The 16,665-nt window shown below is 38.8% G+C and overlaps 1 protein-coding gene across 1 annotated transcript; it reads left to right on the top strand.

The window, feature by feature from the left end:
* The first annotated feature begins 5,590 nt into the window (after positions 1–5,590).
* Positions 5,591–16,252, top strand: dhodh (dihydroorotate dehydrogenase). Its single transcript, XM_070907299.1, has 9 exons — positions 5,591–5,691; positions 8,272–8,484; positions 8,580–8,779; positions 10,635–10,717; positions 11,128–11,315; positions 12,106–12,219; positions 13,746–13,899; positions 13,995–14,154; positions 14,830–16,252. The coding sequence occupies exons 1-9, from the start codon at positions 5,674–5,676 to the stop codon at positions 14,966–14,968; spliced, it is 1,269 nt and encodes a 422-aa protein (XP_070763400.1). The 5' UTR covers positions 5,591–5,673; the 3' UTR covers positions 14,969–16,252.
* Positions 16,253–16,665: the final 413 nt, after the last annotated feature.

Raw genomic sequence — 16,665 nt, 5'->3', positions numbered from 1 at the left:
TCCTCTGATAGTCCAACATAAAACATTGTGGTGCATAAATATGATTGTGTGTCTGCTTTATTTGGGCACTGGACTGAATATGAAGAATTTAGTTTCCAAACCATAATATATCCAATGACAGTTCATAATCAAGTATTTTTCTAATGTGGCCTGGTGAGTTTCTGATAGCTGAATTGTTTCTACACGCTAATATGAACAAGAAACACAAAAAGACCTGTTTTATGAGAGCTGTCTGGAGAGACTGACCTGGGAGCGTGCCCTGCGGTCAAAATAGCAGGCCCACAGCAGAGTGACCAGGTAGAGGCCGAAGAAAGTGCACAGCAGTGCCAGCACTACAAAGTTCTCAGACACGGTGGCAAACAGCTCTGCTGTGCGAGATACGTCCACGTTGTTCGGCATCACAAAGAAGGAGCTCCCAAAGAGAGTGAGGTGGTTGCACAGACACTGTGTTAGCTCTGGAATGCTTTTCTCTCCCACCTGAGACAAAGGCAGCACATCACTGCCTGATATGCAACTACTAGAACATTACTATACATGCAGAGCCAAAGCAATACAGTCAAGTTTATTATCAGACTTTCTCCAGTTGGAGACTCACCTGGCAACCATCAGTGCTCCATGTCTGCCTCTGGATGTTCCAGTACAAGCACTTGCTCATAAAAGAAGTGATCGTCAGTGTCAGGCCTGGCTCCCAGGTGGAATTGAGTATGGTGTCAACATACCAGATTCCAGGAGTCTGCAGTAACATCTCTGGGGTTATCATCCAACGATAGCCTCCTGTTGCAAAAATCAGATGACATATGACTTCATAATCCAAGAACCAATTCAAATAAATCAAATGAAACACTTTGTCTGTCTCGTAATACATGAGGGAAGTGGGAGCACATACATATAAATCAAACCATGGTTGTTATTATACTTATTGCTACACAGAGTTACCGTAGATCTTTAAACTATGAAGCAATAGCTTGTAGCGACAGTTACCTGCTGGGGTCAAGGTGGTTGTGCTGCTGAAATATGATTGGTTAGGAGGTGACCCCTGAGACAACATAAGAACCAATTGCACACTGGCACTGGGCTCCACGCTGAAGAATATGGTCATATTAGGGTCTGAGACGTTGATTGTGGTCAGCGCTTTTCTGTTTTCCTCCAACACAACGGTGCTATTCAATAGTGCTGAAGCATTTGGATGAGGCAAATAGATCTGGAGAAAACAGAGAAAGTATGTTCTTACTACTATTAAAATCAAACTCAAGGACATACACTGTATGTTAATTAAGCAAAAAATATAGCCCTGAATCACATCAAAGGTCTTTAGTGGCACAATTAAGAAGAGGTCTTTTTCTCCATGCCAATAAAGTTGGTAGATTCAAAAATATCCTATCGAAAATAGAATGTGTGAACTGTGAGGATAAGTGGAAAAGTGAGTTTCACTTTCTTTGGATTGTGTATACTATAATGACTAAAGAGTGTCACTTTTTCATGAATAAGCTAAAAAATAAAATAAAGGGAAGAAATATTCAGGTGTACAGATGATCAAAAACTGGAATGGTTATTTAAAAACGGATGTTTTTGCTAACTTTGTCTCAAAAGTGTGCAAAAGAAGGTGAGATGGACTATTTAATGAGTCTTGACTTTGATATATCTAGTAGCTTAGAAGAGCATTTACTTTATTAGTAATATATATAATTTTGTTGTAGACATGACGGTTTGAAAATATGATTATGTAAGTTATATGAATTGGTATTCTTAACTTTTGGACTTTGTGTAGCATCATTTGAAAACAAGCCCATGTGGACTTCTGAGCAGTAATATATTTACCACCTTTTCTCCAATGTGGAGTGGTCAATCCACAGGTCAGTGTTGATTTGGGCAGGGTGTACACAGTCCTGTGCTGAGTGCTCTGATAAACAAGGTGTCACTAGATGCCAGTGAGGAGCTTCACTCCCTGTGCACTCGCTCTGACCAACCTTTCTAATAAAAGTGGTCGTTTCCTGGTTGTTCATGTAACATGTCAATCTCACTTCTGACCTTTTCAAAATTGGCCCCATGGATGCACTGTAACGTTAAATTATCTGCGTATCTATGTAATGTTCAATGTCACCTTTGCTTCCCCTTTCCTTGCCACCTACAATCAAAAAAATAGCACTACAGTTCTAATGACACAATCCCCTCTGATTCTCATGTTGGCTGTACCTCTATCATCTCTGTCAGGTTTTCCAGTGTTATGTCTGTGACTCCGTCACTAAGTAAAAGGCTGCAGACAGTTCCTGAGATGTTGTCGTCAGACGGATGGGGATTCCCTGAGAATGTAGCCATCTAAGACAGAGAAAAGCTCTGTTAAAAACATTGTAGGCGACAACAAAGATGCAAACACACATACACATGATGATAACACACACAGACCTGAGCGATGATTTTGCTGTGGTCTTTAATCTGAGGCTCAAGTGCTGGATATGAGGGGAGTATAATGAACTCCCCATCTTTCTCTGAGCCGAGCACTGCATTGTTGAGATCAGAAGGTTGGTGACTGTGGAATATATTGTGACAGTTTTAAATATACTCGCTCCCTTATTTATATTGTTAAAAATGAAAGAAAAGTTGCAGAAGTATCAGGTCAGTGATACTCTGAAAGAAAATACCAACATGCTCTGATAGATGGTGCCTCTTGGGTGCTTGATGATAATTGAATGTGTAATTGCCTCACCAATCAGCAGAGACACTTGCCGAAAGATCTCAAAGACCTCCTCAAACAAATTCTGGAGGGGGGGGGGGAAACCACCTGACTGTAAAAGCCATAATGACGACAAAATGTGAACGATTGCTTGAAGCTGTCACACATTCTTTTGAACTTACAGTAGGGTTTGGGTTACTCTGGATGTCACATTTTTTTGTTGAGAGAAGGTAAATGCCAGTGCTGCAGTTGATGATGAGACTGATGGTATCATTGTTTTTCAAAGCAAATTCTGGTTTCAGTTTTTTAGTGCCTTCCAACAAATACTTGATAAACTTGTCCTGTGAAAGGGAAAAACAGACAGCATTGAATGTGCCATGTTAATTACCATAGTAGAATACTTTCCTCCACAGGCTTTCCAAAGTGAAGGTACCCACCCTGTTTTCATTTGTCGGCTCCCCTTCTGTCTTTTCCATTTCCTCTAGTTGATCATCGGCTGTCTGTCTCAGAAAAACATCACTTGTGAACTTTGAGGTATAATTAACAAAAGGTCAGTCACTGTACTATTCAATGAGCTTCATGATTCATGGATCAAACAGTATGTTACAGTATGTAAAATAAATGAGGCATGTCTCACCTTGAGAAGTTTGTCAATGTCATCTAGATACAACCTCATGTTATCTATTTTCTGTTTGAGCGCTGAAATCAAAGTTTGTGTGTTTGTTTGAGAAGTACAGAAATATAGAGAGGCAGATACACAAACTTAGTTTTATGACTTTCTATATTGATTGAAATGATGACACATAATCTAACTTACGGGATCTGGTTGCATGACTGGGCACTATTGTCTCCTGCAAAGAAAACATGAACAAAACTAACATATGCAAATTCAGTCTGGATGTTTATATGGCTTCTTACTGATTGTGAAATGTGACTCTTACCTTTGTTTTTGATGAAGACCATAAATCTTTAAAACAAGAGGGAGACTTTTAACAGACAGCACATTGTATATAAGGTGAAATTAAAAACAGGAAGACAGAAAGGAAGGAAAGAAAAATTGAAGAAAGGAGGGAGTTAAAGCAGCGGTCAGGAAGCTGTTGATGCGTACTGTGGGTGCAGAGGAAGCCTCGTCTCTGGGTGCAGTCAGATGTTGTGATGAGCTGAAGAGGATTCAGCTTCATGTATGTGCAGTTGTCCTTTGAAACGTCAACATTTTCTGTTTTGGAAAGAAGTGCGTGTGCACATAAACACACACGGACACACCGTTAGGAAAGTTTACTCTTTGCGGCATTGCTCTTCTACAATTGCGCCACCCTAAACCCAGTGACGACGAAATCCTGCTGCAACTATAAATTAATCTGTCAGTTATTTTTCAGACTAAACGATTAGTATATAAAATGTCAAAAGATAGTGATGTTAATGTTCTGTTGATGGACAAATTTTTTCAATTAAATATTTCAATTAATTGTTTTTATGTCACAAGGTAACTACTGTAAGCTATTTTTTTATTGGACAACCGCTGTTTGAGAAAATATTTTGTAATCTGGCAAAGCTCTTGTACTGCTGTTTGTGTTAAGACAACATTAAACGCTGATGCATTTGAGAGGTTTGTCTTATTTTGTTAGATGAAAGAAATGTTGAAAAACCACCAAACATTTATACTCCTATACTTATAGAGAGAAAGTATCACAAAAATATTGAAATGCTGATTGTGTTGGTATCTTCATTAAAAGATTAAAAATGAAACCCCTTACTCAGAGTTACCCTGGAAACCAGATAAATCTCTGAGCTCATGTTTTATTTGCTCTTGCAGATCATTTGCATTTGCAAATTGGTCCGGCAATGTCGGGTTCAAACATTTTCTGGTATTGAGAAATAATGTTTCTAATATGTGCCCTTTTCTCTTTGAAATATTGAATAACCTTTAGTCAATGCCTCTGACGATTAATCAAATCAAACAACCTGAAAAGAAAAAGTCAGTTGTTTTTGCTAAACTGTCCACCACTCTGCATGTAAACCTGTGAGGGGGTCTCAAATAGACACTGCTTGATTTTAAGGATCACAAGTGTGTGTGTGTGTGTGTGAACTTTACTCACCCATGATGGGTCCCTGGTTCATCCCTTGGACCCCTTCCCCCAGCCACCAGGTGAAGTTGCTGGTGTCTCTCTCTCTGGTGATGTTCTTCAGGAACATTTTGATTGGGGTGTTCATCCCCTTTAGGAGTTCCCCTCCTTGCTTTTTGCAGCAGCTCCTGGCTTGGGACCAGGTTTTGGATCCCCCAACAAACTCAAAACAGACATTTCCGAAAACAGATTCGCACGGTGCAGGGAAGTCATTGCCCGGACAGGCCTCAGACTTTTCAGGGAAAAATAGAAATCCAATTGAAATCCACAAAAAGACAGCGGCTCGGAGTAACACGTCCATGGTTATTATAATGCAGAGCTAAAGCACATAGTGCTGCAGGTACTGTGGCAGAAACAACAACTGAGTAAGATCACTTCCGTCAGTCGCATGGAAATTAGGGAGCTTTCTTCAGAAAAACTCTGCATATGTTCTCAATATATTAGGAAAATCACTGCAGGCACTCAAACAAGATGCAAAGTGAAGGAGCCACTTGGCATCACCAAAGGCCACACAAGCTGAACCTTCCTTCTTCTACTTACCAGGGACAGGTTTCAACTACTTATATGCTGTTAACATGAAGAACATACTGTATATTATTATTATTATTATTATTATTATAATGTATTATAAAGATACTTTCTTAAAAATAAATGTCTTACTCTCAAATTAAATCACCCTTAGTATTCACTGCCTTCTTATTAACTCTTGAGAAGCATCTTAACTTAATTCATTGAATGGCCAACATCCCTGCATCTCCTCCACGTTCCACGGAGGGAAATATCGCGAGAGGATGTGGAGGAAGCTGACACGACGCGTGTTTGTGTAACATGCGAGGGACTGCATTCAGTGCCCTTTAATGCAATGACATAACTACGTCCATGGCGGGACATCTGAAGGTAATTTCAGAGACAATCTAATATAATTTGTTTTTGGCAGAATCAGATCATTTGAAACGTCGCCGCGAGACTTGGTGCGGTGCTCCTGTTTGCTAGCTCGGCTGCTCCGCCTAAAAGTAACGTTAAACCAGGAAACACTCCGGGTTAGCTTTGCTGTGTTTGAATATCACCACAGAAACACATGCAGTGGTGGTGTCTTTGCTATCAGCTTCACTTGCCTTTTGATTAAATCGGGATGGTTATTATATAAGAAAAGTGCACAAAGACCTGTTTAGGTTAATGTCTTTAGGAGTATGCTAAGTTTACAGCTATTACACAGCGAGAAGTAACTTAAATCACTAAAGTCTCTTCCAAAGATCAACTCTCATCACATGTCAAGACGCCCGCTGATAGTATTGAGACAGTGAAGAAAATGGACAGTGAAAAGCAGTTCCCATTAAGCTGTTTTCATTCAGCAGAAGCTAACTAGTTTGTGTAGCAGTGGTAGCAAGCAACTATGTACATTTACTCAAGTACTGTACTTAAAGTACAATGCTGAGGTACTTGTACTTTACCTTTACCAATTTATGCTACTTTATTCTCCACTGTATTTCATGGTTAGAAATTTACTTTGTACTTTACTACATTTATTTAACTGGTATACTTACTTTGATTTATATATAAATATGAGGCATTGTTGTAGATTAGATTAAGGCCCAGTTCAATTTCAGTTAGTTAATAATTTGTGTGTACAAATCATTATTCTATGTGCATAAGATATAAAAAAGAAAAATATTTTGGGACCTTGAAGGCTCTGAACTGCCGGTCCAATGGATTTTAACAGGTTAATCATCATTGTATGCATAATTTCCTTCCTCTTCATCATCTATATTTGTATGGATTTCATCAACTAGGTCATCCTCGTCTGTCTGACGGGATCTCTGGGTAGTGTTCATGAGCCCTTTTCCAAATGCATACTTGAAAGTTGTCTTTTCATGTGCTGCACGAGGACCCTCTTGCAAGGTGGAAAGGTTGAAAATCGATGGAGTGACCTGGTCGAAGCTCAAGGCTTGAGCCACAAATTTCCTTTTCTCTCTTGTCTCATCAACTTGCAAGGAACAGGTGAAGTTTTCAGCACCACTGAGCGCAAGCTCATCAAGCTCCCAAGAGTTCCCCACTGCAGCAAAGATTTGCTTGATCGGTCGCACCTTTCCTTTGCCTTTGAATGCTGAACTGCAGCTGGCACCAGTGAAGGCATGCAAAGCCAGCGGAGCTGAAATGTGTTCTTGTGAATAGTTTACAGCCAGCTGCTTGATATTGATCAGCTTATCTCGCATCTCAAAGATGATGTCAAGTGTGAATGATTTTGCGTAAAAGAGGAGAATGAAGAAAGTCTTTTGCTCTAACGCAGCTAAAGAGCCAGATAGTATCCTCAGGACTTGGAGCTAAGAAGAGAGGGAATATCTGGCCACTTAATGTAGGGGATGGAAAGAAACACAACTCCAAATGAATGCTAATGTTGCTCCGTGTCTGCTGGATGTGTAAGTGGGCAACTGTTATCTAACACATTTGCCAATGTGGTAATATGTCAGAAGTTATCTATTCAGCTGATCCTGCTGCCCTTACATGATCAAAAAGTCAGTGAATGTAAATTTAAAGTTGTGTGGCGCTATGCTGAGATCAGTGAACTTCATGCACTCGGAAGAATTGTAAAGGTGTAACTTGTCCTTTTGATACCAGTCGGCAGGTGCAACAAATCTACCATAATGTAGTGAAGTCAGAAAGGTCTTTATACCACCTTAATTTTATAACTGGTATAAATATAACCTGATTAACACACCTAGATTGATTTGAATGATTAATGGAGCATACGGTTTGTGAGTCTGACAGCATCTTCTGCCTCTAGTTAACTCATCAAGTAACATAACGTCAGATAGTCTTTAAAGCGGCTTTAATCAATATTAGAACCAGATTTTTCCTTCAGGAGTTAGTAGAGACTTAAAAAGAGGGTGAATATATTGGACTTGCAGGCATTAGGTCACCAGAAACACAACTCCAAATTAATGATGTTGCTCTGTAACTGCTGGATGTGTAATTATGCAACTGTTTGGTAACAAGTTTGCTGTATAAACTTAACAGGTGACAGTATGACAATGTTCACAACATGTTTCCACTCCCCCCAAGTGGACAAAAAAAAAAAAATCAGTTTTTGATTTGAAACACCCTCCAATAGACCTTTTTCCACTGCAGACATTTTGACTTGTCATAGCAGGAAAAGCACAGTTGTGATTAATTGTGTTAACGATGGCTCAGATCCATTGGTTTTTCTATTAGCCTTTCTGCTGTTCAAGCATGCACAATGTGACGTGTGATGACCATGCGTGTTTTCTTTCTCTCTATACGCTACCACACATCCTCTCTAGGTATGAACCTGATTATTTAACAAAACGTATGCATACAAACTCATGTTATTGTGTGAATTTGGGCCAATGCCAACATTATGAATGCTGTTATTGAACTATTACCAGTCTATTCACAATAACAAATGTCTGACCCGAGTCCTCTGTTGAATGTATTCATCTTTCATGCTCTTGTCAACAGAAACAGCTAAAAGATGCACTGAAGGTCATCAGCTCAGGTAGCCTTCTGTTTGCCTCCTACCTCACTGTGGTTGGAGATGAGCGTTTCTATGCCAACCAGCTGATGCCCCTGCTGCAGAGGATTGTGGGGGCAGAGACGGCGCATGTGTTGGCAGTGAAGATGATTGGTCTGGGTCTGGTTCCTCTGAACCGCTACCAGGACCCTGCATCACTGGTAAGCATGTGACTTTATTTTCGGCTCAGTGACATTTCCCATTGACATCAGAATGATCCTAGACACTGTAAGGCTTTGTTTTCATGTGTCTACAGGAAGTAAACGTCCTGGGTTTAAAGTTCAGAAACCCTATTGGGATTGCAGCGGGCTTCGACAAGCATGGAGAGGCCGTAGACGGGTTGTACAGGGTGGGTTTTGGCTTTGTTGAAGTGGGCACGATCACTCCCAAACCTCAGGAGGGGAACCCCAAACCACGTGTGTTTCGACTCACCAGAGATCATGCAATTATTAATAGGTAAGTTTTTGATAATCTTTTGTCAAAATGTAAGGGATATGCTCAACTGAATGTACACAATAACATTTAGGGATGGGCGATATGGTCGATACACATCATCCTAATAGCACACATGCCAATTTACAGCCTCTTTGCTTCTGTTTATAACCACATTGTATCACTGTTTCTATGTTGTCTTACTGTCTTGTTACTGTATTGTCTTGTCTCAATGTCTTCTTGTCTTATGTCAATTAATTAATTAATTGCACCAATAATAACGAAAAACCGTTCACCTTGCAAATAAACTAAAGCAAATAAAGCATAACATACATAACTAATACAATAAGTCCTACCTTCATGAAGGTTATAATGTTCAGTTTTTGTTGGGACAGTTTTAGAGACGTGTTGATTCAACTATACCATAATGTCAAAATATCAGAATGTTGCAACATAGTCTTACGTCTAATCTCATATAATCATACAATTAAGGTTTAATATCCGCACATGCCCAATATCCTCTTTCTCCATCGTATGTTACATTAAAGTCGCCAAAGTAAATGCATCATAAAAGCTGGCATTTGCATGAAACTGTTGTTTGGTGGATCATGTAGATGCTGGATTTACCACTGAATCGCTTTATAGTAGCAATTCATGGCTCTTTTTCCTATTCTTTATAATCACCCTGTTTCGCAGCTTAACGCCTGTCTTTCATGTTATATCTCACAAAGAGTTTATTCAATTTATATAACAGTAAAGGAGCCACATTAGTCTTAGTTTATGTTAAAATCCTTAAGACAGAAAACGAGCAGGAGAGGGTCATGTTGCCGTATAATGCTCTTTTTCACATCTCTCTATGTTCAAAGAGATGACGCTGCCTACAGGTTGGATACTGTAGGGTTCACATTTACCAAGCTGTTGATAAGAGGCCTTGGATTTACCTAATTTTCTTTTCTTTTCTTTTAATTTGCAACACAGGTTTGAAGGAGCTAAATGAAGGAAATATGTCGTTACCAGCTCTTTCCTTGTTTTGCTCCCTCTGTCATTATACATAGTGAAATTAATATTTTATGGTAATTTATATTTTGAGTTATTGCAACAGACAATTTACCTTTTGCCAGTGGATCTTGAACAATCTGATTTAAATTATTCCATATTCTATAGATATTTTATATTAAGGTTGTAGTATTTAGTGCACATGATCAGTTTAATTCTACCTATTTTTTAAAGTTATACATAGTGGAATTTATAGAGGAGTACAGTATTTCCACAATATACTCTTGAGACAGTGTTTCATGTGCTTAATTAGTATATATGTAACACCAAATCAAACATGTATAATGCAAAGACAACATTTATCAAAAATGTCAATAAATAATTCATACAGTATCATGAGAGTAAACCCGCCTGGAAGTTCTCATTATGTTATATAATATAAAAAAATATGATGGGAGAAACTGTCCCATGAGGAATAATTAAAGTCTATGGGAGAGGATTCCCACTGCTTTACAACTCCAGAGTGGACACAATCACACAGTTTCAATTTGCTCATAACAAGAGCAAAATGTATTTTTAGATTTATCGATTGTTCACGTCATTATTTATGTAGTTCAGTGGGTTAGCACTCAAAATAGCGTAAAAGCTGGAGCTGCAGAATGATAAAAATCCTTCTTTTTCAGTTTGTTGTTTGAGCAACTTGTGAGATTATTGTTACTTGTAAATTGCTGGTTTAATACTTTATAATATTGTATACGTGTGTGTGTGTGTGTGTGTGTGTGTGTGTGTGTGTGTGTGTGTGTGTGTGTGTGTGTGTGTGTGTGTGTGTGTGTGTGTGTGTGTGTGTGTGTGTGTGTGTGTGTGTGTGTGTGCTTCTCACCAGATATGGATTCAACAGCTGTGGTTTGGCAGAAGCACAACAGAGGCTGAAGGCCCGGGTAGACACACAGCAGCAGCAAAGTAAAGGTTAGCAGGCTGTCCTTATATTCTGTAGACTTCTCATCTTAAGTGGGAAGAATTCCGCCCTTCATTTATCATTTTCAAAAATTTGCTTGATATAAACCTGTCCTGTTTTTTTTTCTGGTGTGTATTTGTTATTTATAAGTCACTTAGTTTGTAATGGGGAAGCCAAATAATGAATTGGCTATGTGGTGAAATACACTATTCTGTTCTATTTTTATGATCTTGACCTGTCCTTGTCTCACGTTTTATTGTGTCTGATCCATACCTGCTTACAGCCCATTTAGCACTTCAGCAGCCTCTGCCCCAGTTGAGTCATGTGTCTGATGATGCAGCCTGTGTTTGTGCTTGTCTGAACCTTCCTATGTGTGTGTGTGTATGTGTGTTTGCATACGTGCGTGTGTCTGTGTTTATAGCTGGCCTTCCCTTGGGCATCAACCTGGGGAAGAACAAGGTGTCCCAGGACGCAGGGGCAGATTACTTGGAGGGGGTGAGAGTGCTGGGCCCGCTGGCTGACTACCTGGTGGTCAACGTCAGCAGTCCCAATACACCAGGTCTCCGGGATCTACAGGGGAAGGCTGAGCTCCGCCAGCTCCTACATACGGTAGGAATGTCCGAATATTCGTGAAATTACTGGGTTTGGACCCAACAGTGACAAAAATGTAAACACAATGAAAATGCATCATCTGGCCTTATTTCTCTACACATTCAAAATAACATCTTATAGGAACATCACAAGCTTGCCAACAACTAGCCTCTGCCACCTGTAGAAAACAAGAAAGAACTCCCTAGAAAACCCTAAATTGATCTGCTAATACACAGTGCATGCAGAAAAATCATAATTTTCATAATTTATTTAGTTGGTCAGTGATAAAGTAGAATTAATATTATGTCCAGTGTGTTGTTTATACTTAAGCTTCTACTGCTTTTGCAGCCCACCCCCAGTGAGGAGCAAATGCCGTTTTCCCTCACAGCAAAGGGAAAAATGAGTCAGGACAGGCTTGATGAATGTCACAGAGCAGTGATAAAATATGTGATGATAGCCCTACACCCTTTCAGCACAGTGGAATCGCTGTGGTTTAGGTATGATACTGAGTGAAATAAAAACAGAACATATTTCTTAATTGCCCACCAAACAAACGACCTAAAAACATTCACTAAGGGGTTTGAAAGGATTCAGATTCCTTAAATGGTATCAAATCCCATCCCGATGTGCATGGTGTAAAGTTTCTCTTTAAACAAAGTGACTATTCTGTCTGTTCGTTGGTGAGCCCATCCTTCTTGTTCCTAAAGCTTTAGATCTTACAGCACAATACACCGTCTGTCTGTCTCAGTTTCCAGTAGTTCTCTGCACTTTCACCTGAAATACTCACATTCTCATCCAATCTGCTCAGGTGTTGAAGGAGCGCGATGCCCTGCAGGGAGAGTCCAAACCTCCGGTCCTGGTGAAGATCGCTCCGGACCTCACTTCTCAGGACAAACAGGACATTGCTGATGTTGTCACTGAGGTGGGAAGTTATTTATTGTAGGCATTACATTTCCTAATTGTGCCTTTGATTTATTTTTCTAGCTTGTTCTTAATTTAATTTCATTATAATCTAATTTCTTTTTATCCCATGAGATTTTATGAAATTTTCTGTAATATCATGTTTCATTTCTGCTGTGTTTTGCACATATAGCTAATGAAAGGGTATATACAGATTTACAAAGATAGGATTGTGTCCCTTATCCGTGGAGTCTTTTTGTAGTGATTTTGATATTTAATTCTCATTTTTTAGAATGTTAATCTGGCTAACAAGAAAAATACCAGAGAAGATATTTTTCAAGTTTTTACATTCTGCTTTTTGGGTTGAATTAAATCTTGAATATATAGTGTTTTTAAATTGATGTGTTGTTCTTTTATCCCTTCTTAATAATACAGGAAAACAGATTTGAAGATTCAGGTCCTTCTCTGAAGGGACAGCAAATTCACCCATGTCACATGCAAGGGTGCAGCCACCTTCTTGTTTGAATGACAGGCCAGATAAATGTGCCTCTACAAAACAATTCAACTTAACCATCACTAAAAACTTTATTTGTACAGCATCTGTCAAAACAAAGTGCTTTCCAAGGCAATAATATATTATATACACCAAATCAGGCAAATAACATTGCAGAGAAGAAATTTAATAAAATACATTGAATAGATACTAAAATAAGATTTTAAAAAAGTGTGATAATAAACAAATAAAACAGATTGGACATAGTAGAAAATTGATGAAAGGCGATTGGTTTAAGTGATTTAAAAGGTGTTTTGCATAGATCCTCAGGCAAAGCTGCAAGTGGCTATTACAATTAAAATGATAGCAACTTTTAACTAATGTTACTTTAGTGACATCTTTAGGCTCAAGAGGTTTCATTTGAGTTTGCACAACAATCTTATGGTGAATAAAGTAATCGTGTGCTTGCTGAAGTGTCACCTGTAGTCGTTTAGTGATCAAATATATGGTTTGTAAGTTTCTCCGTCATTCATCACCATGTGTCAGATGTCTTCAGTTTAAGGCCACTGTCACGTCGCTTGTTGACATGGTTATGTAAGCCACAAGTGTTATTTGTTGCTTGAAATCTCGGCTGACAGTTTTTACTATGGTTCTCGCTATTATAATCGGCTAATTTTCAGCCTCAGCAGAACACCTCTGCCTCCTCTTTTCTTCTCTGCTCTGGCAACCTCATCACTACTTGAGTAGGTTTTTCTTTGTTCTTCTTTTTTCTTTTTTTTTTTTTTAGAAAATACAGAGTGGTGTTTTTGTGCTCATTGGAGCAAGAAAGGAGACCAACCTTAATGGAAGAGACATTAAGGCAGGACAACAAAGCAAAATTTAAACAGCACTCTGTCTCTTTCTTTCTGTCACAGTACATTTAACATTAGAGGTCTGTGAAAGTCAGATGGCCTTTACTCACAGTCGCATACATACATCAGTTCTGCTGCCGTAGATGCAGGCGAATATGTCACTCACTTCCTGTCCTCTCTTTGGTGTATGTCCTGTGTTTGCAGCTGGGCGTGGATGGTTTAATGGTGTCTAACACCACGGTGTCCAGACCGGAGACGCTTCAGGATCCGCATAAGTCTGAGGTTGGTGGGTTAAGTGGCCAGCCTCTCAAAGACCTCTCCACTAGCACTGTGAGAGAAATGTACAACCTCACCAAAGGTACTTATTTGCACACCAGTATTTTCTGTCCATTTCTGATCACATACGTAGATATAAAATATACTTTTCATAATGTAATGATAATGTTTCTGTAGGTAAAGTAGCAATTATTGGAATCGGTGGTGTGGCCAGTGGGCAGGATGCTATGGATAAGATCCGTGCTGGTGCGTCACTGGTTCAGCTTTACACAGCTCTGACCTACCAGGGTCCACCCGTAGTGACGAAGATCAAGCGAGAATTGGAACATCTTCTAAAGTGAGTATGACTGTGAATGAGGATTAAAGTCTGGGCAAATCTTTTAGTGGAAGTCTAAGGATATTTAGAGGGGTTCCTTTTTAATAATGACTTATTGTTGGAAATTACATTGCAGTGAAATGCTGGAATCTATGAAAAGAAAATGAAAGCAAATATGGGACGATTATCCCCAAAACTGAAGGTTACAAATAGTCATTACAATTTATAAACAGATTTCTTGGTTCAACTTTGACCCACCGTAAACGGTGTAGTTGTTTGCGCACACAGTTTTCTGAACATTTCGCGTCACTCACGTTTGGTTTTGCCTTCAAATAAAGTGGTTCAGATAATCTGGTTAAACTGTTGGCTTTTGTACAGACTGTATAATTATTGGACTTCTTTTAGCGTTGTTGCCATGTTCCCCGATCTCAGCAGTTACTTTTAGTTATCATAACTGATGGAAATTATTGCCCAAGCGGTGTTAATGAGACCATAATAATAATGAATATATTTATTTTGATTTAAAAGCCTACTTGTACAGTACTATTTGACAAAATGCACGCAATGTTTCTCAAAGACTTATAGCACAATTTTCAGCTGCTGACTAAACATCCTGTACATCACATCCTGCTGACTAAACATCCTTTAATTCTCAACAGAAATATATTCTCATACCCAACAAACACTTTTTTTCAGAGAACAAGGTTTCAGCAGCGTATCAGAGGCAGTCGGAGCAGATCACAGGGGAGCAGATGGGTCGACTCATATGCATAGCCAGCTGAAAGAGATGGTAAATGTTAACACAGCACCTGTATCTGCCATCTCCTCCAACTAGGCAACATGATCCTCAGCTTTTCCTGAACTGCGATGAATGCCGAGTATTTGTGATTGTCCGTCCGTCCGACTTGATTTCTGGGATGAGATACGGTCTAACCAGGTAGTTGCTGAAGCCATATTTTATGGTGTTTGTGTTGACGACAAGTGCTGAACACACCAAATCTCAGCCTCTCACCTTTACGTGAACTTTGTGGTGAAGTCTATAATGAGAAATATTTGTAGTTGTATCTACGCATTAAGAAGCTGAGGTCTGTTTGTAACTTTATTTCAGACATTCATCCTTTGTTACAGTGTAACAGCAGTAAGTGAATCTCAAGTGCATATGGACACCAAAGTGCTTGAACTCTTCAAACACAAACTTTTTTTTTTACAAACACACAAACTATTTTCTTGTGTATAAAGAAAATAATGTGACGTGATGTTATGTGGATAAAATAGCAAGACTTATTAAAGTTCTTGAGGACATCTGTTATTTAGGTTTATTATCAAGGAATTTATTTTGCTGTGAGAGAGGACCTGCAGCAGGACCGTTTATGGCGAGTGTTTGAGAGCTCTGTACTGTAAGTCGCATCCAGCAACTGAGATTAGACACTAGATATCCCAAATAAAACTTAAATGCCTGCAGTAAATACTTTTCTCTTATTCACTTCCGTGCTCAGAGAAAGTTATGATTTGACTTTTAAGTGCAAAATTGAGACTTTCTACGAAACAAGAGCCACATTGCTCATTGACACATTACATAATATTTTATGTTTTGACATTTCTGATGTTTTCAGTTTTACTGCCATCTCAAGCTGACTTTGTAGAAAGCTGCCTAATGTAGCCATCGATTCAGTATTCTCTATTTAAAAGGTATTTGTTCCAGTGTGGAATAACTGTTAGAATAAAATGGTTGATAAAAAATAAATTATGGTGCTTTTTAAAGAATTAATCTGTGTCCTAATGTGACAAACTGGAGCTTTGATTTTTATTATTTTTATGATATTGAATTATGACTTGATCTGCTGTGTTTATTCATGGACCCCAGAGTATGAACCATACTGACTGTGGTGACTGCTCGATCTACTATATCGCCACCGTCAGACCAAAGTTTTCACTTGAACAGGGACAGATCTTAAAATCTGTTGGTCAGATGAGAATAAAATAAAACACTCCAAGAATCTTTTTGAATTTCCTTTCGCAACCTGTTTCCTAATCCCTGAGCTATGTTGCGTAGATGATCCTGTGGGGTGATTTAATCAGATTTTAAATATATGTTTATTGTCTATCAAAAAGAAGACTTTCAAAACAAATGCAGTTTTGCATTTGGTCAGGTGAAGTTGGCTGTTAGAAACCATCCTCTTTTTTTCCTGCACCTCAAGACCTTGAAGCAATGATGAAAGAAAGGTGCCTTTTGAAGAGATTACATTCATATTTTGCCTATTTTCTCATTGTGTGACAGTTATAAAAACTCACAGGCTGTGGACTGCAATATGTTCTGTGAGAGCAGGGTTGGGATAATGTGCTTGTTTTGAATCTGAATGTACTTGCGCAGTGTACCGTCTCTAGATTTCAGCAAACTTTTGTTAACAGCACGTGTTGAGGCGAATGATTCACACAGATTGGAAAATGTGCTTTAAGGTACAACTAAAATAAAAAAAACAAACAAGGTTACACTGTGGGAAGAACTGCAGTCATTTTTATTTTAACTTTCAT

The sequence above is a fragment of the Enoplosus armatus genome, chromosome 1, assembly GCF_043641665.1.
Source record: "Enoplosus armatus isolate fEnoArm2 chromosome 1, fEnoArm2.hap1, whole genome shotgun sequence".
NCBI lineage: Eukaryota > Metazoa > Chordata > Actinopteri > Centrarchiformes > Enoplosidae > Enoplosus > Enoplosus armatus.
Note: the sequence above shows the minus strand (reverse complement) of the source record. Positions and strands in the feature narration are given on the sequence as shown.